General features: G+C 42.7%; 1 protein-coding gene across 1 annotated transcript in view; it reads right to left on the bottom strand.

The window, feature by feature from the left end:
* The window catches only part of myo10 (myosin X), a 273,035-nt gene that overhangs the window by 72,772 nt on the left and 175,369 nt on the right, over nt 1–24,894 (bottom strand). Inside the window, 12 exon segments of the mRNA XM_070436603.1 lie at nt 4,936–5,016; nt 5,448–5,556; nt 5,943–6,025; nt 9,894–9,962; nt 12,672–12,764; nt 13,245–13,311; nt 13,571–13,671; nt 14,696–14,842; nt 16,349–16,467; nt 17,786–17,915; nt 18,527–18,555; nt 18,558–18,627. Of these exon segments, the coding sequence (XP_070292704.1) occupies nt 4,936–5,016; nt 5,448–5,556; nt 5,943–6,025; nt 9,894–9,962; nt 12,672–12,764; nt 13,245–13,311; nt 13,571–13,671; nt 14,696–14,842; nt 16,349–16,467; nt 17,786–17,915; nt 18,527–18,555; nt 18,558–18,627 (1,098 nt within the window).

The following is a 24,894-nucleotide window of genomic DNA, read 5'->3' as shown; positions in this document are numbered from 1 at the left end:
CGATACAGCTGCCTCTAATTGGGATCAAACTAGAACCCCACATAGAAAATATAAACTAGACTAACCCCCCAGTCACGCCCTGACCTATTCTACCTAAAGAATAAGGGCTCCTATGGTCAGGACGTGACAGTACCCCCCCCCCCTCCCCCCCACCACCAAAACCTGAAACCAAAATGGAGGGTTAGGTGGTGTCTAGTGTCTCGTGTGGCTCTGGTGCGGGCGAAGAACCCGCTCATCCTGCGGATCCAGCCATGGACCCAGGTGAACACCTGTGCCTGGTCTGGACCTCGGTCCAGAGGAGCTCTGGACTGTGAACCATCACCGGAAGCTCTGGACTGTGGACCGTCGCGGAAGCTCTGGACTGTGGCCGTCGCCGGAAGCTCTGGACTGTGGACCGTCGCCGGAAGCTCTGGACTGGAACGTCGCGGAAGCTCTGATGGGAACGTCGCCGGAAGCTCTGGACTGGGGATCGTCGCAGAAAGCCTGGTGCTTTCGGGCCGGCATGGGTACGGACTCGGTGTAGCATCTCGGGACGTATACAGGAGCGAGCCGAGACACGTGACGGGCGCTTCGAAGACATCTCAGGCGAGGAGCGTGAGAAGCAGGCAACAGACGTACCGGCTGGGGAGCGCCACTGGAGGCCTGGTGCGTGGAGCTGGCACAGGACGTACGTGTGGAAGCGTACTGGAGACCTGGTGCGTATAGCCGGCATCAATGTACCGAACTTAACACACTTCGCACGGCAAGTGCGGGAGCTGCACAACGTACTGGGCATGAAGGCGTACTGGAGACTTGGTGCGTAGAGCTGCACAGATGGTGCCGGGCTGAGAAGGCGCTTTTCAACGCGCCTACCGCTCACACTACTCTTTCCACAACCTCTCTCCGGTATCTCTCATTACCTTCTTCTATCGACTCCCACACAGGCTCTGGAACACTCCCCGGTTCCGCCAACCACCCCATGTCCCCCCCCCAGCCACAGGCTTTCTCTGTGGCCACGAACCCCTGCATCGTCGCTGTCCTCCCTTCTCTCCTTGCGTCTCCCTCCAAGGAAGGCGATCCCGCTCTGCCAGGATTTCCCCCCAAGTCCAGGATCCCTTCCGTCCAGAATCTCCTCCCTAGTCCATGTTACCCTCTCCTCCTGGGGACGCTGCTTGGTCCTGTTGTGGTGGGATATTCTGTCACGCTTGTCGTACGAACTGGAGCATACTCGGACCAACGTGCAGCGTGATCTGGGTTCCACATCTTTATTTATTTAAAGTAAGTGAACCACAAATCAATAAAGAATAACGAAACATGACACAATGGAGTGCTGCATACAAACTACACATAAACAATATCCCACAAACACAGGAGGGAAAACAGCTACTTAAATATATCCCCAATTAGACACACGATTACCAGCTGCCTCTAATTGGAATCAAAACTAGAACCCCACATAGAAAATATAAACTAGACTAACCCCCCAGTCACGCCCTGACCTATTCTACCTAAGAAATAAGGGCTCTCTATGGTCAGGACGTGACAGTACCCCCCCCCCCCTCCCCCCACCACCAAAACCTGAAACCAAAATGGAGGGTTAGGGGTGGTGTCTATGTCGGTGGTGGCTCTGGTGCGGGGCGAAGAACCCGCTCATCCTGCGGATCCAGCCATGGACCCAGGCTGAACACTGTGCCTGGTCTGGACCTCGGTGCAGAGGAGCTCTGGACTGTGAACCATCACCGGAAGCTCTGGACTGTGGACCGTCGCCGGAAGCTCTGGACTGTGGACCGTCGCCGGAAGCTCTGGACTGTGGACCGTCCGCGGAAGCTCTGGACTGGGAACTGTCGCCGGAAGCTCTGGACTGGGAACTGTCGCCGGAAGCTCGAGTGGGATCGTCGCAGAAAGCCTGGTGCGTGGGGCCGGCACTGGTGGTACCGGACTGGTGATACGCATCTCAGGGCGAGCGAGCGTGAGAAGCCGGCAGAACTACCGGACTGGGGAGGCGCACTGGAGGCCTGGTGCGTGGAGCGGCACAGGACGTACTGGGCTGTGGAGACGTACTGGAGACCTGGTGCGTATAGCCGGCATCAATTGTACCGGAACTTTAACACACTTCGCACGGCAAGTGCGAGGAGCTGCACAGGACGTACTGGGCTGTGAAGGCGTACTGGAGACTTGGTGCGTAGAGCTGGCACAGATGGTGCCGGGCTGAGAAGGCGCTTTTCAACGCGCTACGCTGCAGCATACTCCTTCCTTGTGTCTAATTGGGGATCATATTTAAGTAGCTGTTTTCCCTCCTGTGTTTGTGGGATATTGTTTATGTGTAGTTGTATGTCAGCACTCCATTGTCGTCACGTTTCGTTATTCATTATTGTTTTGTGGTTCACTTACTTTAAATAAATAAAGATGTGGAACCCCAGATCACGCTGCACGTTGGTCCGAGTATCCTTCCAGTTCGTATGACGAGCGTGACAATATGGCTCTGTACAACGTGACGCTCATAAATTCAGAGCATTGTAAGATTGTCCGTTTGTAAATTCAGACTGTCTCGCTCTCGGAGCGCACACTGGACGTTCGGGACGAGGAGTAGGGTTGATTTGAGCGTTCTTGCCTACAACGGTAGTCAAGCACCCAAGCTAACGTTGGCTAGTTACTTCCAGACACAAATGAGACAACTCTGACCATTTTACCCGTCCTAGCAGACCTGGTAAGGAAGTTTTTGTGTTAACCAGAGCGTTGGTGACTGTAAATGTGCTGCTGGAAACAATTTAATTATGCTTTTTTCCCAACGTTTACTGACACCGGCAATATTCAACTGGTGTTGAACGCTTGTAAAGTAATTATTCTGCGCTCTGGTACACATAGATGAGAGTGCCGTGAAATCCGTGCAGATCGTAGCCTGGACACATAACATTTTTAACAACGTTCTTTTCTGTTAAAAATGAGTTCATTGCATCTGCCGTGGAGCTCAGTTTCATAATATAACGATATGTCCCAGCTGCTTGCTGTCTTTCTGAAGTAATCGCGAAAAAACAGGCCTTATTTTAGTGCATTTTTCACCCTGCCAGCTCCTATTAGTTCTATTGAGCACGGTGGCACAAACTCGCCTTCCAAACATTCTATTCCAAGCTTATTGCTTAACGTCACAATGCCTGCTTCACTATTGTCGGCAATGAGACCTGCTCACGTTGTTTTATAGTTAAAATGTAAACATCAAAAATAATATTGGAACTCTACGTTCTTCCCATTGTTTCCTATGGAGGAAATATAGGCATGTCTGTCTATTTCGMCAAATATCTCGCAATGTCTATATTTAGATTTTTTAAAGTCGGACAACATTTTAATCATGAGAATCTCCTCTTTCTAATTATGTAAGCCTGGGCAGCTAACTCAGTTGTCATCAAATGCTAGCCCCAAAATACTTTTTATTCTTGGAATGCTGAGCTCCCCACATTGTTTTCCTATGGAGAATTAATATAGAATTAATTCTTAGTTTCACAGTGTTATCTGACAAAGGTATTGATGTGAGTTTTTGTTCCTCTGCCTCCCCACACATTGTTTTCACCATATCAATTGGGGCTAGAAATATCAAAGTCTCTGCAATAGTGTGTGGTTTCTTGGCATTCTCTCAACCAGCTTCATGAGGTAGTCACCTGGAATGCATTTCAATTAACAGGTGTGCCTTGTTAAAAGTTCATTTGTGGAATTCCTTTCCTTCTTAATGCGTTTGAGCCAATCAGTTGTGCTGTGACAAGGTAGAAGTGGTATACAGAAGATAGCCCTATTTGGTAAAAGACCAAGTCCATTTTATGGCAAGAACAGCTCATATAAGCAAAGAGAAATGACAGTTCATCATTACTTTAAGACATGAAGGTCAGTGAATCCAGAACAATTCAAGAACTTTGAAAGTTTCTTCAAGTGCAGTCGCAAAAACCATCAAGCACTATGATGAAACTAGCTCTCATGAGGACCGCCACAGGAAAGGAAGACCCAGAGTTACCTTTGCTGCAGAGGATAAGTTCATTAGAGTTAACTGCACCTCAGATTGCAGCCCAAATAAATGCTTCACAGAGTTCAAGTAACAGACACATCTCAACATCAACTATTCAGAGGAAACTGCGTGAATCAGGCCTTCATGGTCGAATTGCTGCATAGAAACTACTACTAAAGGTACTGTATATCGTATAATAACAATAGGTTATACTTTAGGGATACTATATACTACATCGTTTGTTTGTTCGTTCATTGGTTAATTCACAATCAGTCACAAATAGAGAATGTAGTTGTCATTGAAACAATGGGCCACAGTCAATTGTTCCCCCCAGCAACACAATGTATCAATGAATGTATCAGGGCTAATGAAAGAACCAATTAGGACTTCATTGATCAGTTGACTAATTGACGCCTAATCGGTCCAAATGTACCCCTTGTCCTTGGCCCTAACCCTTTGATGTTTGCAGATATGTAATGTCTGGGTAAGTATTTGCAGTGTATTGGTGGGACTTCCATATTGCTTAATTAAACCTTATAGATCTATAAAGGGTTAGGGAGAAAATGTAGACCAGCTGAACCATTTGTTTCCACCGCCTCTTCCTTTCCTTTCCTCCTTTCCTTCCGTATCATGCTGAACATGTTTTAATCTTTGACAGGAGCCACTGACTCAGTTTGACTCCTCATTCTGGGCTGTATTTCATGTGTGTACATTAACCAAGCCTTGCAAATTCCCCAGAGGTCATAGGGCAGCAAAGGGCCGAACTCCCATTTAATGCTATAGTGTGTTAGTGTGTGTGTGGTCAGGGAAGAGGAGTGTTGCCTTTTTAGATGCATTCAATGATAGGATTTCCACACTAAATATATGGATTTTTCCTTTATTCATTGATGGCCTTGCCCTATGTTAAAAAGATTGTCTTCAAGAAAGAATAGTATAATGTAAAGTTTGTATATGTAGGAGCTTACCTTGTGAGTGTTTGGCTTGATGCATCGCACAAAAAACGGGTTCGAAGTACTGAGGTTGGCCATCAGTGAGTGCAAGGAATTCTGGGTAAAAAAATATAAATTGTTAGCTAACTCTGACACTGTTACACGTCAGTATTGTTAGGGATGCTGATTATTATGCACTTTCCATGTTCATGATATAAAGGCAAATACAAACAAGGGTCAAGGGTCAATTAAATGGTCACTGCATTATGTACAGAACAAAAATATAAACGCAAAGTGTTGGTCCCATTTTCATTGCGCTGAAATAAAAGATCCCACTTTTTTGGTTACTACATGATTCCATATGTGTTATTTCATAGTTTTGATGTCTTTATTATTATTCTACAATGTAGAAAATAGTAAAAAAGAAAGAAAAACACTTGAATGAGTAGGTGTGTCCAAACTTTTGACTGGTACTGTATACAGTCCCTCGACTGGTTAGTGCAGATAAAAGTTGCACTATCTTATGTCAGACAATTATCGTCACTGACCTTAAACTGGGAACTGACAGTGGGTCTCCTGTGCTTCGAGCTGCATTTGAGGGTGTCCTGCTTGTTACGGCTCGAGACGTGCTCAAAGAGGTCGTACACAAAGTCCAACCTGACACACACACACACACACACACACACACACACACACACACACACACACACACACACACACACACACACACACACACACACACACACACACACACACACACACACACACACACACACACACACAGAATAAGCGTTACAAAGTGCACGTTTGAATATCCAACTTTACCCAGCTCTGCATGACCCTCAATGAAAAATAAAACCCCCATTCAATGAATTCAAAACAGTAGTGCAGAATGTATGAATTGTTCACGTACAGATGGTTGCATCTCAAATAGCCCCCTATTTCATATATAGAGTACTACTTTTAGGCTATGGTCAAAATATCTGCACTGCATAGGGAACAGGGCGCAATTCGAGATTGAACATTATAGAATTGCCGCTTACCTGCTCTCTCTAAGCAGGTTGAGGATGTCATCCCTGAAAGTGTCTCGATTCTTCTCCAGAATGCCCCTCACGTCATACACCACCTAGAGCACACCAACTACTTTAATGATTTGGTTCATCGGCAAGATTAGCAAACTTAGCCATGACACGCAAGCAACAAATGCCGACACTACACATCCAAGTATAAATGACCAAATYATGAAAGAAATGCAATCCAATTTTGATTTCCCAAAAAGTGAGTGTGGAAGAGGTGAAAAAATGATTGTTGACTATCAACTATGACAAGCCACTGGGGTCTGACAACTTGGATGGAAAACTACTGAGGATAATAGAGGAATATATTGCCACTTTGCCATATCTTCAATCTAAACCTACAAGAAAATGTGTGGAGGGAAGCAAAAGTCAGTCCGCTACCCAAGAACAGAAAAGCCCCCTTTACTTGCTCAAGGAAAATGAAAAAAAATAAAAAATAAAAAGACACGCCTACACACACTTATTTGTTGTGATAAGTGTTATTAAATATGTAATGTCATATTTTAAATTGTATATAACTGACTTAATGTTGCTGGACCTAGGGTTGCAAAGGTCGGAAACTTTCCATGGGAAGTTTAAACCCGGGAATTTGGGGAATTTTGCTTAAATTCATCTAAAAAGTTAGCTTATAACAGTGAACCTTTTTTTTTCTGGGATTCACATAAGGCAATTCTAGGTCTTGTGGCATATGTTGGTTAAACTATCCCCAATTCAATGGAATTGCAACCCTCTGCATGCACAGTGCATTCTTCCATCACATGTACAGCTGAATCTCAAGATCTTGCACACTAATGAGATGCTATTGAGCCCACACTACTACACTGTCTGAGCCAAGGACTACATGCTTTCTGGTAAGTTTTGATTACAATACTGGGTGGGGTGAATATATTTTATAGGACATACATGATTTTTTTGTTAACTAGTAAATGGTAGCCTTCAGCAAAGTGTGTTTAAATAATTTCTAACTTGTTTACAATTTCTGCTAGTTAGTTTTTGCTACCATGTGGGTTTTAGCTTGCTTGAGCCTGCTAACTGAGTGTTAATTCACCTATTTCCATACATGTTTCATTTTAAAACATTTATCTTACAAAGGAGTTGTTTAATCTAACTGCGTAACTATTTATCTGTACATGGAATTGTATTTGGGGTATAAAAAAAAAAAAAAATCTGATCTTGGCAGTAAAATGCCACGGGCACTATCTGATGTGTGGAGACATTTCACTGCAGCTAATGTAGAAGGAAAAGCTGTGTACATTTGCAAATACTGTGCCAAATCATATGTGAAGAATGCAACAAAGATGCAGAATAATCTGGCCAAGTACATAAAGTTCCCTCAGCGCTCACAACAAGCAACCTCTGACAAAAGTCCCTCTACTTCTATTCAAGGTGGAAATGATGAATCAGACACCTTATCGATAGCAACAGCTCATGGTCCTCCTGGAATCAGACGTTTTTTTGACTCAATGGAGGAACGTAGTCAGAGATGCTGATGAATGTCTTGCTCGAGCTGTGTATGCAACTAGTTCACCTTTGATGCTCACAGGCAATGTGTATTGGAAGAGATTTCTGAATGTTCTTCGCCCAGCATACACCCCTCCAACCAGACATGCTTTATCTACTCATTTGCTGGATGCAGAGTTCAACAGAGTTCAAGTGAAGGTCAAGCAAATCATAGAGAAAGCAGACTGTATTGCAATCATCTCTGATGGGTGGTYAAATGTTTGTGAGCAAGGAATAATTAACTACATCATCTCCACCMCTCARCCAGKATTCTACAMGAGCACAGACACAAGGGACAACAGACACACCGGTCTCTACATTGCAGATGAGCTGAAGGCAGTCATCAATGACCTTGGACCACAGAAGGTATTTGCACTGGTGACAGACAATGCTGTGAACATGAAGGCTGCTTGGTCTAAAGTGGAGGCGTCCTACCCTCATCACACCCATTGGCTGTGCTGCTCATGCATTTCATCTGCTCCTCAAGGGACATCATGGCACTGAAAACAATGGATACACTCTACAAGAGAACCAAGGAAATGGTTAGGTATGTGAAGGGTCATCAAGATATAGCAGCAATCTACCTGCCCAAGCAAAGTGAGAAGAATAAGAGCACCACATTGAAGCTGCCCTGCAACACCCGTTGGGGTGGTGTTGTCATCATGTTTGACAGTTTTCTGGAGGGGAAAGAGTCTCTCCAAGAAATGGCCATWTCACACTCTGCYGATATRGAAAGCCCCATCAAGAGGATCCTCCTGGATGATTGTATTTTGGGAGAGTGTGGTAAGCAGCCTGAAACCTATAGCAGTAGCCATTRCACGGATTGAAGGAGACCATGCCATCCTGTCTGATGTTCAGACTCTGCTTGCAGATGTAAGAGAAGAAATCCGTACTGCCCTGCCCACTTCACTGTTGCTCCAAGCAGAGGAAACTGCAGTTCTGAAATACATCAAAAAGCGTGAAGWCTTCTGCCTGAAGCCCRTACACGCCGCAGCGTACATGTTGGACCCCAAGTATGCTGGCTAGAGCATCCTGTCTGGTGCAGAGATCAACACGGCCTATGGTGTCATCAATACCGTGTCCCGCCACCTTGGCCTGGATGAGGGCAAGGTTCTTGGCAGTCTGGCAAAGTACACTTCCAAGCAAGGGCTTTGGGATGGAGATGCAATATGGCAGTCGTGCCAACATATCTCATCAGCCACCTGGTGGAAGGGACTTTGTGGATGTGAGGCTCTTTCCCCTGTTGCCCCCATCCTCCTCCAAATCCCACCAACATCAGCTGCCTCAGAGCGCAACTGGTCCTTGTTTGGAAACACACACACCAAAGCACACAACWGGCTGACCAATACAAGTGTTGAAAAATTGGTGGCCATCTGGGCAAATTTGAGGCTTTTTGAGCCTGACAACGAGCCACCCTCGACAAGGTTGGAAAGTGACAGTGAAGATGAGGCCTCAGAGTCTGATGTTCAAGAGGTGGACATTGAGGAGGTCCAGGGAGAAGACATGGAAGCCTGAGAGGAAGACAAACAAAGCTGTAGTTTCGAGACTCATTTTACAGAAGTATGTTGAAAACGTTTTTGGGAGATTCGATGGATCATTGGGGATCATTCAATAGTCCCTTTCTTTTGTTGTTCAGTGAAATCATCGCATGTGAAGAGTCAACTAATTTAATTAAAGTTACATTCGTAACTAAATAATTTTAAAAAATTTCTATAGGAAGGATTTAATCATTGCAATTATGTCTACTTATGATAAGGTAAAAGGTTTATGTTTCTGTCTCCATATGATATGGTAAATATATCCAATGCAAAAAACATCTACATTTAAATGGTATTTAAATTTGCTATTTTGGTATTTGCATATATTCCCGTTAATTCCCATATATTCCCGTTAATTCCCACGGAAATTTCCACCTCTGAATATTCCCCAAAATGTGCAACCCTAGCTGGACCCCAGGAAGAGTACCTGCTGCCTTGTCAGCAGCTAATGGGGATCCTTAATAAATACAAATACACCACCAGAGGGCAGCAAATAGTGGTGAGATGAATGCAACATTCAATAGCACACATATTTGTCTACTAAGTACAGTACGTGTTGCTTGCCAGAGCTGCTGTCTGCTTTGCAAAAGCTGTCTTGTTGTGTCTTACGTGCTCCTGTGTCATCATGGTAACACTTTAAACCTAAAGGTATGATGCTATATAACATGGTATTAGCCTGTAGGAGCCTAAATAACGTCCTACCCTGGGGCTAATAAGATGTTTCTCTATGTGTTTGAATTTAAACTCAAAATGCTCTGTATTTAGCAAGGATCCTTATGAGATGATAATAAGCTCCTGACAAGTCTTAAAATGTACAGGCATCATATTGCATTATACTTGCGGTTTTAACTAAAGTGTTACAGACAGGGACAACTCTTACCTCGCCTGCATAGTGTCTCACGCCAAAGTTGTGCACAGCAACGCGTGGTTTCACATAAAATTGGTTTTTCTGTAACATGAGAAAAGATTTGCGTTAGCATTATCGGCTATTCACCACATCATGCTACTAGCCACAAAATGCAACTGAGCCAACATTATTTAGAATATGACAATTGTGTGGATAACATCTCCTACAAAGAAGGATCAATGAAATAGACAAGAATTKAATGAATTCACATATTTTTCTTTATCATAATTTCAGACTCAGAAACAAAGTATAAGAGATCTGCACGCCTATATACCACATTGGCTTTATTGTTACGTACAGTAACTGGGATGAAAAAGTAGTTGAATCAATGAAATCTAAATAAGCAAAATTATTCAATTTCAGATAAAGAAACTGGAACTGTTAAGCCAAAAATGTGCCCTTTCAAACTCCTTTAAGCATTCTGGATATCTCGAAATATCATAAAACCCATTCATTATATCCAGCAGTGGGGAATAAYGGATTACATGTAATCTGTTACATGTAAGGGATTACAAAAAACGGTAACTGTAATCTGTTACGTTACAAGCAAAAATATTGTRATCAGATTACAGATACTTTTGAAAAACTAGATGATTACTTCAAGGATTACTTTTAAATTCATAAAGGACGTTTGCGAAAAAAAATCGTTCACTTTTTTCTCTGTTCTCAATGACATTCAAATCAGCATTTAAAAAAGGCGCAAGTTTAAATTTGTTCCACCTGAGCGAGTCTGACCACAAGTCARAGACCACTATGATGACACACCAAATGTGTTTGATTGATCGCGGGAAAAGCTCAGGAATAGGCTTTTGTAGGCTACCATCCAAGGTACAGTGGCAAGAAAAAGTATGTGAACCCTTTGGATCTACCTGGATTTCGGATTAAATTGGTCATACATACGGATTAAATTGGTCAACAATTTGATCTGATCTTCATCTAAGTCACAACAATAGACAAACACACAAATAACTAATAACACACAAATAATTATACTTTTTCATGTCTTTTGAACACACCGTGTAAACATTCACATTGCAGGGTGGACAAAGTATGTGAACCCTTGGATTTAATAACTGGTTGACCATCCTTTGGCAGCAATAAACTCAACCAAATGTTTTCTGTGGTTGCGGATCAGACCTTCACAAAGTTCAGGAGTAATTTTAGACCATTCATCTTTACAAAACTGATTCAGTTTATCAATATTCTTAGGATGTCTGRTGTGAACCACTCTTGGTCATGCCAGAGCATTTTAAATCGGGTTGAGGTCAGGACTCTGACTGGGCCACTTCTTCTGTTGAAGCCATTCTGTTGTTGGTTTACTTCTGTGTTTTGGGTCGTTGTCCTGTTGCATCACCTAACTTCTGTCGAGCTTCAATTGGCGGACAGATAGCCATACATTCGCCTGCAAAATGTATTGATAAACTTGGGAATTCATTTTTCCGCCGATGACAGCAAGCTGTCCAGGCCCTGAGGCAGCAAAGCAGCCCCAAACCATGATGCTCCTTCCAACCTACTTTACAGTTGGGATGAGGTTTTGATGTTGGTGTGCTGTGCCTTTTTTTCTCCACACATAGTGTTGTGTGTTCCTTCCAAACAACACAACTTTAGTTTAATCTATCCACAGAAAATTTTGCCAGAAGCGCTGTGGAACATCCTGGTGCTCTTTTGCGAASTTCAGACGTGCAGCAATGTTTTTTTTGGACAGCAGTGGCTTCTTCCGTGGTGTCCTCCCATGCACACCATTCTTGTTTTGTGTTTTACTTATYGTAGACTCGTCAACAGAGRTGTTAGCATGTTCCAGAGATTTCTGTAAGTCTTTAGCTAACACTCTAGGATTCTTCTTAACCTCATTGAGCATTCTGTGCTGTGCTCTTGCAGTCATCTTTGAAGGATGGCCAGAGTAGCAACAGTGCTGAACTTTCTCCATTTATAGACAATTTGTCTTACTGTGGACTGATGAACATCAAGGCTTTTAGAGATACTTTTGTAACCCTTTCCAGCATTATGCAAGTCAACAATTCTTAATCTTAGGTCTTCTGAGATCTCTTTTGGTCGAGGCATGGTTCACATCAGGCAATGCTTCTTCTGAATAACAAACTCAAATTTTGTGAGTGATTTTTATAGTTCAGGGCAGCTCTAACCAACATCTCCAATCTTGTCTCATTGATTGGACTCCAGGTTAGCTGACTCCTGACTCCAATTAGCTTTTGGAGAAGTCATTAGCCTAGGGGTTAACATACTTTTCCCAACCTACACTGTGAATGTTTAAATGATGTATTCAATATTGAAAGAAAGAAAAATACAATAATTTGTGTATTATTATTTTAAGCACACTGTGTTTGTCTATTGTTGTGACTAAGATGAAGAAGTAGCCACCCTCTCTTAAAGTATGTCGTATGATTTTGCAGTGTTGGAAAACTCCATCTAGGGTTACAGTAGCTTCTGCCACATTGCTTTCACCTACAATCCTTTCAAATCAGTGAGGAAAAGCGACATGGGGGTCTTCAATATATATATRCAAAGCTGTTTGAATACTTTAGAGATGAATCCTTCCTCCCTTCCTTCAAGTAATCATAGATCCAACTKGATCAGATCAGTGATCACCTTACGGATGGAAAGAAAGAAGGGAGGATAGAAGGATGGCTGGATGGACAGACCGACGTGTGGGTATAAGAATGCCTCTCTCAAGTATTTCAACAGGCCCACTAAAGCTATCGACTGGTGATGTCAAAACAATGGGACTTGACTCACCGAGTGCTGGCTGTGGAGTTTCTCCAGTAGAGTGCCATCGGTGGCTTTGGGAAAATGACTCTCCTCGTTCATCAGTGCAAGGAGACCCAGTTTCTGTGAAGAAAATAGACAGATGTTATCATAACCAGTCCGAAATAGTATACTTTTTTCCTGACAACTTTAATCAATGGATTTACAACATATTTCTATGTATAGAAATAAGCGTATTTTTATATATATAAATTATTATTTCTGGTAGATCAAGACCACACAGCATTTGTCTGGATAACCTTGTCGCCAGGTCAAAGGGATTTCACATTATAACGGCAAGAATGGCATTGCACTGAGCTATCCATTGGTTCCCAATTGAAGGGGACTACAATTCCAAAGGGTTGTAATTGCGCTTACAAGTGGCGTATATCAGGCTGCTACAGTCAAATTTCAAATGATTTACATTTTACAATGCTCCCGTGCCCAACCTTGTGGCAGGCATTGCGCCTTGTCACCATAATATGAAACCTGCTTCACAAGTGTAAATCCTAGCAGTGTCAACACGAGAAAAATCCCATTCAAGTGGGAATGACAAAGACATACCTTCTCAATCAGATCCAAACATTCCCCGTTGTCCATCCAGTTGATGTCCTCCCATACAAGCCCTTCCCTGATGGAGCAAGAAAAACTAAAAGGTAAGCCAATCAAATTGAAGTCAACCGGTAACACTTTATAATAACCTTCATGAATAAGCTCTTATTTTTTTTACACGTGCTTATAAATGCTATATAAATTAGCATACGTGTTATACATTCTGATGAACTGTAAATAGAATACATATTTATAAAAAATGATACAGTGTTACAGTTAACCATAAAACAAAGCCAATCTAAATTTACTGTGAAGGTTCATGTTTGAGGTCTACCCACTTGTTGTATTCAAGTTGCTCCAGCGAGAAGATGTGCTTGTTGAAGTATTCCTGAAGTTTCTCGTTTGCATAGTTAATGTTGAACTGCTCAAAGCGGTTGACCTGTCAGAGAGATAGACCCATGTAAGACTCACATACTAAGTATTTACAATTTTTGGGTGGGGGGGGTCATGGGGTACATCCCCCCCCCCCCCAAGTGATTTGTTTGTAATGGTTTGCTCCTGATGATTTCTCCAACAGGGTTTCATGTTGTAAAAATAGAAAGTTACAACATGAAACTCTACAATTTCACTTTACTTACAAGTATTATTATAATAACTTGGTGGATGCTTATATTTGTCCTATTTCACACGTCACAAAATGTGTTTTTTTGCATACCCCAACTCTCCCTGAGAGTGGCGTCACGGCCAGGTTTGCCTTAACCAACGGCGACCCTGGAGCAAATTAGGGTTGAGTCGTTTGCTCAAGGGAAAATCGACAGATTTTCACATGATCAGCTCAGGGATTTGGACTAGCAACCTTTCAGTTACTGGCCCAACACTCTAACCGCTAGGCTACCTGTACTTTTCTTCCACCATCTCTAATTAATTCCCTCTGTTAAAACAGCCAGAACTTCTGTAAATCTGCGCCTGTATTCACAAAGCAACTCAGAGTACGAGTGCTGATCTAGGATCAGTCCCCCCCTATCATGCATTATGATTTAAAAGGCAAAACTGAATTTATGTCAGCCCTCCTCCTCTAGGATGTTTTGTAAATGCAGGGCCTCCTATAGGGAACACTAAGATCATAGATATCATAATGAATGTGCAAATCTACTTAAGTTTGAGAGTTATCTAGGTCATGAACTGTCTCATGGATGACTGATAGTTGATTTGAACTAGTTTGGCTGGATTTGCTGGAGGCCATTTTTATTCATTACTGATGGTGACAGCCAATATGAGAAATCAACATTAAGATGAACGTACATCATTGCTTGTGATCAGTGACTTTCCTGACTAAGACATATGTTGCTCACAATAAAAAAAAAACGAAATATAAAGACATGATCATTTAGAAAATGTATCAAAAAGGCAAGTGATGCAGACATTATACCTTGAACCACCAAAATTGTTTTTGTCCAACCAACCTCGAAATTCTCAAATCCAAATATGTCTAGGATGCCAATAGATTTGAAGTCCTCTTTCCCTCGGATACGGTTGTTGAGTTTMCGGATAATCCAGGTGAAACACTGGGAATAAAGTGCCATCGCCATGGAGTCCCTGGAATCCACCGCCTGGGAAAAAGGAAATGACATCACAGTTTTACAAAAAGGAAGCTGCCCTGTTCTCGTTCAAGTAAAATAGGAGTATAAATTACTCTGGATGACCTTTAAATTGACTATCCCTTGGTGTAACCATTAATTAATTCATACCGTGGCTGGGATTCAAACACACGCAGATAAGCAACTTGTGCTTTGCAATATGCTTTTAAAGGTGACTTCCACAATCTGCTTCTGCTTTTTCTGATTGCAAAAAACCTGCACTTCGGATAGGGAGGTGTGCTCCTTTCTGTCCAATGTAGTCATTTCTGGAAACATTTTCTGTCCATTTAGACAGAGTCCCCCCTCGAGGCATAAATTATGTATAAAAGCTATCTTAAATAGTCTACATATGATCTCCTACATAASCCAAGTTATTAAAGATAGACTCAGCGATATGACGTAGATGCAGAAAATAAACAGCATTTCCGCTAAGAGCGTTGAAGCGTGAGGCTTTGACGCTGATTCAGCAGATGAACAGGAGACACAACTTGARCCAGACTGGATTATCACAAGTAGACCATCGCCCGCCTGACCATAAAGGTAAACTCAGCGAAATGACACTGCCACAAGCAGCACTGCAAACATTGAGATGAGAGTGATACAAGACTTCGCTCTCACACAGTCACATACACAGCACATACACAGTCACATGCCCTGGCCTGTGCACAGGCCAGGGCACCCAACAGCGAACCCGTGCAAATGCACAGATACTGTGTGTGTGACTGTGTGAGCGCGAAGTCTTGCATCTCGCTCATCTCAATATCTGCGGTGCTGCTTGTGGCAATGGCTTTTGTGATAATCCAGTCTGGCACTAGTTGTGTCTCATGTTTATCTGCTGACCATATCTGCTGAATCAGCGTCAAATGTGATTAGCCTGGTCAGCTACACTCCTAGCTTTAGAGATTATATCAGACACATGATGGGGGTGGGGTTCATTAGGCACCAACTGCAAGACAACTAAGTGAAACAGTGAGGGACTAAACTGTATTTTATGTTTTTCTTTTGCAAATGTTTTAAAATGTTTTAAGTTTAGTGCCTAGTCAACACAACCCAGGTCATGCAAGGGGAAATGGTTCAGGGTCAGTGGCCAATGCACACCCAGCCTTCAAAAGCTGACAACAACAACGGCGGTCACACATAACTGTAAGAGACAATGAACGCTTTGTTTTGTCTAGCAGGACCTATGTAAACGAGGTAGAGATAAGCCACCATTGACTTTGAAACCAAAGTATTTTTTTCACAAAGTTGGTGGCTAGACTCACAGTTGGGCAGGCGCCATTGACTATGAAACACCAGCCCTAAATGTTTCCCTATGGCATAACTCATGCCCCTGGCCTATCTATYTGCCCTAATGTCAGGTGTTGACCATGGGGTCAAATATTTGTGTGTCGAGGGATTAGTGTCGCAAAGGAGTGAAGCCACTACCTGATGTTAAACAATGGGGTCAACTGGTGCCCTCTGTCATCATGGTTAGGTTACCTGTTCTACGGTGAGCGGCGTGCAGATCTCCTCACCCCGTAGGATCAAGGACTTGTGGGTCAGCACTTCGGCCAGATGTTCTGAGTTCAGGCCCAGGAGGTCCGCTGTCCTGCCCAGTGCTACAGACACACAGACAGTGGTATTTTAGAAAAGGGATGTGGGGGTGTAATAAGTACTGTACAATAGATATCCTTTGCTGTGCTGTCATCAAGCATTTTGCTACACTCGCGATAACATCTGCTAACCATGTGTATGTGACCAATAAAATTTGATTTGATGTCAGTCTATGCCCCTCTAGATCAGTGGTCACCAGCCTGGTTGATCTTCAAGGCATTCCTAGTCGATCCCCGAACATTTCTGTAGAAAAGCCAATGATCAAGGCTTGCACTCCTTTTTTGTGTGTGTGTGTGTTGCACTGTTGGCGTTAAGTTCACTTGATTCCGAAACCGTGCTCACCGGTGTTCCCATTTTGAACCAGAGGGCGGACCCTCTGCTGCTCTCTCCCTCCCTCCCTCCACTGAGACTAACGCCATGTTCAAAACAACTGGGAACTCTGAAAAAAACTAGATCTGACTGGGAAAAATCRTTTTGAACGGTCATCCAACTCGGAATTCCAAGTCGGAAACTCAGGCATCTTTCTAGAGCTCTGACTTTCCTACCTGAAGATCACTGACATCATGATTTGACCTTGTGTCTTTTCCGAGTTCCCAGTTGTCTTGAAAGCACCATGACCATCAGATTCAGGTACCATCAGTCCAGTAAAATAAAAAAGCGAATTATTTACGAATTATTTCAACTTATACTCAGTTGTGCCTCGCAAATGCTACACCAACTGATTTTTTTTTTAAATCAAAGCTCGAGTTTTGAAATATAATGTGTTCTGAGAAGAACACTATTGGCAGGACAGGCATATATCCAATATGCTGTGATAATGTTAGGCCTACTGCACAAACCTCATTCCTACAGAACTGTTTTTATTGGGTTAATGTTATATATTTTTAAATCATGTTAAAAAAAAAATAATCGAAGTGGTAGATCTCATTTGACTGCGAACGTATCTCGACTCAGAAAAGGTCGGTGACCACTGCTCCAGATGCATTTACTCATAATGTGATTAAATCAAGGTTATCTTTAAACACCAATCTTGCTGTGACAGTTGAGGTGGATATACGAGTGTGTTCATTACATATCGCATTTCAAAGCTTTGTGGGCACTAGGCGGAATATTATTGTTCAGCTGAGGCAAAAGGTTAAGGTCACCCTAGCGCTAAGGCATAGGGGAGAGCTAATCTCAGAGCAGCTCTTAAACTTGGACAACCCAGAACTAGGACAGGGATAGGGAGAATCTCAAGGAAAGTAGCATATTATAGGTAGTACCTCAAGGGAAAGGGGGAACATGAGGAGGAGAGGAAGGAAAGAAAAGAGGAGAGACATTAACCTGTTTTGGAAGAGACCTGAGCTCCTCCGGCCGTCATAAACTCGATATTCCCGGCATGAAGGATTCCCGCCAGGAGCCGAAGGATCTCCCAGATGTTCTCCTCTGTGAACTGCATGGTCCGCATTGCATTCTGGGATGGAAAACAACACAAATGAACAGAATGTTGATGCTGCCAAAAAAAAGGCACTTGTGCCCCCAAGAAAAATATCTAATAAGAAATGAAATAACACAATATCTCAGAGTTTTCCCATGTATTCAATCTGTCCAGACACAATTTAATTCAATTCATTACCATATCCCTGTACAAACCGAGTAAAGTTGAATCCAGACCACTATAAGTGGAATCTGCTGCTTTAGTGTCTCTATGGTATGAGGTGCAGCTGTAAGACCCTGTAGCAAGACCCTGTCATTGACAATTTCAAATTGTAGTTCCACTAATGGCAATTTGTACAACAGTTCTGGGTAATAAAAAGTGAACAAAAAAAGTACTGTATATTAGCAAAAAAACGACATTTGCTTCAAAGGGGATGTAACATCGCCATGGGCATATTTCAGAAATGTATTTAAATGTATGGGTTATTGTTAGATCATTGCTAATGAACTTGGCGCTTGGTATCACCTCACGAATGTTCGGTTAAAAATGTACTGCTTGCTGCAGCAAGGCATTTTGAAAAGTAACTTTTGAATGCCCTGAACTGTATCATCAACAATAAACCATTGATATAGATGGGAGGGCCATACCAGTACGTCCTGAAAAGTGCCTTTGTCGTGATTGTCTTGTCTGCCACACAGCCAGATTGCTTTAGGTAGTAGTAATTCTCTGGTGGGGAAAAACTGAAGGCCTCTGTCATGGAAAAAAGAAAGACTCAATAATGGGTTAAAAGTGTAATTGCTGTAATTGTTTTATAACCCCGTGTTTCTCCTAACATTACATACAGTGGTTCTTCCTTTAAAAGTTGAGTCGTACTGCAGCACAGCTTGCGCGCTGCGGCAGAATTCTATGGCATGTTATTTACTGTAAGTGTCATAACATTGTTGTCATTAATGCTAGTTTGACACCAGAGGGCATCTTTGAGAAGCAGTGAACTGTTTTTAATATTGGCTGTACTAGAGAATTTAAACCATTTTTTTTGTAAGAACATAGCATACAGGATTTATTTTAAGAAATTTAGCTTAATTAATTTGATTAATATAATGGTGTTTCTATTCCAAGAAAAATGAAAAATTATACATCTGACAGATAGTGCCTGATTCAGTAACACTAACAAGGATTAGATGGAGGCAGATGTTATAGGAAGAGCGATGGATGTATAGCTGAGGGAAAGGTGGGAAGTATCTGGGCAACTACAGTACCTTTATTTTAGCGAGAAAAGAAAATAGGAGAATACGTTTTGTTAACTTGGGGGGGTGGGGGGGAAGCAGTGACTGGCTTTCAAAAGTTGGCACTGAACAATGTGACCGGTCGGGCGTAGGCTACTACGTGACTGCGAGTGAAGAGCAAAATAATAAAAACAAATCCTAACAGCACGAAGCGGTGCTGAAATAGTTGACCACACTTTGGGTGTTCCAGTAAGCAACCATTTGTTGCCTTCATTAGCCGACTTCATTCTGAAAAAAACTCCAGCACAGAGAAGAGAAAGGAGCCTTAAATAATTCAACAATAAAGTGATTGAAATCACAAATGCATTTGACTGTTTTTAATATTGGCCAACAACCAAAAACATAGCATCTACCGTARTAAAAAAAWTATTTCAAAATGCATATGTTTATTAGGCTACTATGCAGTCTGACAAGTAAACATAGCCTGCAGTACATAGTAAACATGGCAAAGCCACACAAAAACGCACAAAAATTCACACACATCTGCAGAAATACATTATGTACATACGCTACCGTTCAAAAGTTTGGGGTAACTTAGAAATGTCCTTGTTTTTGAAAGAAAAGCACAATTTTTGTCTGTTAAAATAACATCAAATTGATCAGAAATACAGTGTAGACATTGTTAATGTTGTAAATGACTATTGCAGCTGGAAACGTCTGATTTTTTATGGAATATCTAGATAGGCGTACAGAGGCCCATTATCAGCAACCATCACTCATGTGTTTCAAAGGCAGGTTGTGTTAGCTAATCCAAGTTTATCATTTTAAAAGGCTAATTGATCCTTAGAAAACCCTTTCACAATTATGTTGACATAGCTGAAAACTGTTGTTCTGATTAAAGAAGCAATTMAACTGGCCTTCTTTAGACTAGTTGAGTATCTGGTGCATCAAATTAAATCACATTTTATTAGGCACATGGGCTGAATACAACAGGTACAACCTTACAGTGAAATGCTTACTTACGAGCCCCCAACCAACAACGCAGTATCAAAAAATATGGACAAGGATAAGAGATAAAAGTAACAAGTAACTAAAGAGCAGCAGTAAAACAACAATAGCGAGACTATATACAGGTTGGTACCGATACAGAGTCAATGTGCGGGGGCACCGGTTAGTTTAGGTAGTATGTACATGTAGGTAGAGTTATTGAAGTGACTATGCATAGTTGACAACAACAGAGACTAGCAGTGGTGTAAAGAGNTAGCAGTGGTGTAAAGAGGGGGGGGGGGGAGGCAATGCAAATAGTCTGGGCAGCCATTTGATTAGATGTTCAGGAGTCTTATGGCTTGGGGGAAGAAGCTGTTTAGAAGCCTCTTGGACCTAGACTTGGTGGTCCGGTACCGCTTGCCATGCGGTAGGAGAGAGAACAGTCTATGACTACGGTGGCTGGAGTCTTTGACAATTTTTAGGGCCTTCCTCTGACACAGCCTGGTAGAGGTCCTGGATGGCAAGAAGCTTGGCCCCAGTGATGTATTGGGCCTTACGCACTACCCCCTGTAGTGCTTTGCGGCCGGAGGCCGAGCAATTGCCATACCAGGCAGTGATGCAACCAGGATGCTCTCGATGGTGCAGCTGTAGAGCCTTTTGAGGATCTGAGGACCCATGCCAAATMTTTTCAGTCTCCTGAGGGGGAAAAGGTTTTGTCGTGCCCTCTTTACGACTGTCTTGGTGTGCTTGGACCATTTTAGTTTGTTGGTGATGTGGACACCGAGGAACATGAAGCTCTCAACCTGCTCCACTACAGCCCCGTCGATGAGAATGGGGGCGTGCTTGGTCCTCTTTTTCCTGTAGTCCACAATCATCTCCTTTGTCTTGATGACGTTGAGGGAGAGGTTGTTGTCCTGGCACCACACGGCCCGGTTTCTGACCTCCTCCCTATAGGCTGTCTCGTCATTGTCGGTGATCAGGCCTACCGCTGTTGTGTCATCGGAAAATTGAATGATGGTGTTGGAGTCGTGCCTGGCCGTGCAGTCATGAGTGAACAGGGAGTACAGGAGGGGACTGAGAACGCACCCCTGAGGGGCCCCTGTGTTGAGGATCAACGTGGCATATGTGTTGTTACCTACCCTTACCACCTGGGGGCGGCCCGTCAGTAAGTCCAGGATCTACTTGCAGAGGGAGGTGTTTAGTCCCAGGGTCCTTAGCTTATTGATGAGCTTTGAGGGCACTATGGTGTTGAACGCTGAGCTGTAGTCAATGAATAGCATTCTCACATAGGTGTTCCTTTTGTCCAGCTGGGAAAGGGCAAGGGAGTGCAGTGTGGAGTGCAATAGAGATTGCATCATCTGTGGATTTGTTGGGGCTGTATGCAAATTGTAGTGGGTCTAGGGTTTCTGGGATAATGGTGTTGATGTGAGCCATGACCAGCCTTTCAAAGCACTTGATGGCTACAGACGTGAGTGCTACGGGTCGGTAGTCATTTAAGCAGGTTACCTTAGTGTTCTTGGGCACAGGCACTATGGTGGTGTGCTTAAAACATGTTGGTATTACAGACTCGGTCAGGGAGAGGTTGAAAATGTCAGTGAAGACACTTGCCAGTTGGTCAGCGCATGCTCACAGTACATGTCCTGGTAATCCATCTGACCCTGCAGCCTTGTGAATGTTTACCTGTTTAACTTCTCTGGGATATGTGGGAGGGTAGCGTCCCACCTAACCAACAGCCAGAGAAATTGCAGGGCGCCAAATTCAAAACAACAGAAATCTCATAATTAAAATTCCTCAAACATACAAGTATTATGCACAATTTTAAAGATAAACTTCTCGTTAATCCAGCCAAAGTGTCTGATTTCAAAAAGGATTTACGGCGAAAGCACACCTTGCGATTATGTTAGCTCAGTACATAGCCACAGAAAAACACAGCCATTTTTCCAGCCAAAGAGAGGAGTAACAAAAAGCAGAAATAGAGTTAAAATGAATCACTAACCTTTGATGATCTTCATCAGATGACACTCATAGGACTTCATGTTACACAATACATGTATGTTTTGTTCGGTAAAGTTCATATTTATATCCAAAAATCTGAGTTAAGGTGGGACGCTACTCTCTCACTTGGTCAAAAGCCAGAGAAAATGCAGCGCTCCAAATTCAAATAAAATACAATAAAAATTTAACTTTCATTAAATCACACATGAAATATACCAAATTAAAGCTACACTGGTTGTGAATCCAGCGAACATGTCAGAATTGAAATAGGCTTTTCGGCAAAAGCAAACAATGCTATTATCTGAGTTAGCACCATTGTAAACAAAGAGAGATAAGCATATTTCAACCCTGCAGGCGCGACACAAAACGCAGAAATAAAAATATAATTCATGCCTTACCTTTGACGAGCTTCTGTTGTTGGCACTCCAATATGTCCCATAAACATCATAAATGGTCCTTTTGTTCGGTTAATTCCGTCGATATATATCCAAAATGTCCATTTATTTGGCGCGTTTGATCCAGAAAAACAACGGTTCCAACTCGTGAAACATGACAACAAAATATCTCAAAAGTCACCTGTAAACTTTGCCAAAACATTTCAAACTACTTTTGTAATACAACTTTAGGTATTTTTTTACGTAAATAATCGATAAAATTGAAGATGGGATGATCTGTGTTCAATACAGGATTAAAACAATCTGTAGCATGCTTTCTGGTCACGCGCCTCTATCTAACAGGACACTTCAAGTGACCCTGATTCAAAATGGCCGTACTTCTTCATTACACAAAGGAAAAACCCTCAACTAATTTCTAGAGACTGTTGACATCCAGTGGAAGCGGTAGGAACTGCAAGAAGGTCAATTAGAAATCTGTATTCCCAATGAAAATCCATTGAAAAGAGAGTGACCTAAAAAAAAAAAAAGATCTGAATGGTTTGTCCTCGGGGTTTCGCCTGCTAAATAAGTTCTGTTATACTCACTGACATGATTCAAACAGTTTTAGAAACTTCAGAGTGTTTTACTAACAATTTGAATTTCTTATGCATATCTTATCTTCTGGGGATGTGTAGCTGGCAGTTGAATTTGGGTATGCTTTTCATCCAAACGTGAAAATGCTGCCCCCTATCCTAGAGAAGTTAAAAGTACTCACATCAGCTGCGGGGAGCGTGATCACACAGTCTTCCGGAACAGCTGGTGCTCTCATGCATGTTTCAGTGTTAATTGCCTCGAAGCAAGCATGGAAGTAGTTTAGCTCGTCTGGTATGTTCGTGTCACTGGGCAGMTCTCGGCTGTGCTTCCCTTTGTAGTCTGTCTTTGCAAGCCCTGCCACATCCAATGAGCATCAGAGCCAGTGTAGCACGATTCGATCTTAGTCCTGTATTGACGCTTGCCTGTTTGATGGTTCGTCGGAGGGCATAGCGGGATTTCTTATAAGCTTCCGGGTTAGAGTCCCGCTCCTTGAAATCGGCAGCTCTAGCCTTTAGCTCAGTGTGGATGCTGCCTCTAATCCATGGCTTCTGGTTGGGGTATGTACGTACGGTCACTGTGGGAACGATGTCATCAATGCACTTATTGTCATCAATGCACTTAGCCAATGACTGATGTGGTGTACTCTTCAATGCCATCGGAAGAATCCCAGAACATATTCCAGTCTGTGCTAGCAAAACAGTCCTGTAGCWTAGCATCTGCTTCATCTGAACACTTTTTTATTGATCTAGTCACTGGTGCTTCCTGCTTTAATTTTTGCTTGTAAGCAGGAATCAGGAGGATAGAATTATGGTCAGATTTGCCAAATGGAGGGTGAGGGAGAGCTTTGTATGCGTCTCTGTATGTGGAGTATAGGTGGTCCAGAGTTTTTTTTAACATGCTGATAGACATTTTGTAAACGGATTTAAGTTTCCCTGCATTAAAGTCCTACTAGGAGCGCTGCCTCTGGGTGAGCGTTTTCCTGTTTGCTTATGGTGGAATGCAGCTCATTGAGTGCAGTCTTAGTGCCAGCCTAAGTCTGTGGTGGTATGTAGACTGCTACGGAAAATACAGATGAAATCTCTCTAGGTAGATAATGTGGTCTACAGCTTATCATGAGGTACTCTACCTCAGGCGAGCAAACCCTCGAGACTTCCTTAGATATCGTGCACCAGCTGTTATTTACAAAAATACTTTGTCCGCCACCCCTTGTCTTACCAAACGCTGCTGTTCTATCCTGTTGAAACAGCGTATAACCAACCAGCTGTATGTTGATAATGTTGTCATTCAGCCACGACTCCGTGAACCATACGATATTACAGTTTTGAATGTCCCGTTGGTAGTTTAATCTTCCTCGTAGGTCATCTAATTTATTTTCCAAAGATTGCACGTTTGCTAGCAGAATGGAAGGCAGTGGGGGTTTATTCAATCGCCTACAAATTCTCAGAAGGCAGCCCGCCCTCTAGCCCTTTTTCTCAGCCTTCTCTTCACACAAATGACGGGGATCTGGATCTGTTCCCGGGAAAGCAGTGTGTCATTCACGTCGGGCTCATCGGACTCATGAAAGGAAAAAAAGGATTCTGCCAGTCCGTGGTGAATAATCACAGTTCTGATGTCYAGAAGATATCTTCGGTCATAAGAGACGGTAGCAGCAACACTATGTACAAAATAAGTTAAAAACAACACAAAGAAACAAAGAAACAAAAAACGTAAAACGTCAGCCTTCTTCTCCGGCGCCATCTTAACCCCATGCTTGTCTCAGAGCAGCGTGAAGCGGTGCTGAAATAGTTGACCACACGCTGGTAGGCTATTGCTTCAAATCCAATTATAACAACTGGATGA

The sequence above is a fragment of the Salvelinus sp. IW2-2015 genome, linkage group LG32 (assembly GCF_002910315.2).
Source record: "Salvelinus sp. IW2-2015 linkage group LG32, ASM291031v2, whole genome shotgun sequence".
In the NCBI taxonomy this organism is placed as follows: Eukaryota; Metazoa; Chordata; class Actinopteri; order Salmoniformes; family Salmonidae; genus Salvelinus; species Salvelinus sp. IW2-2015.
This window is presented reverse-complemented; position numbering and strand designations above follow the sequence as displayed.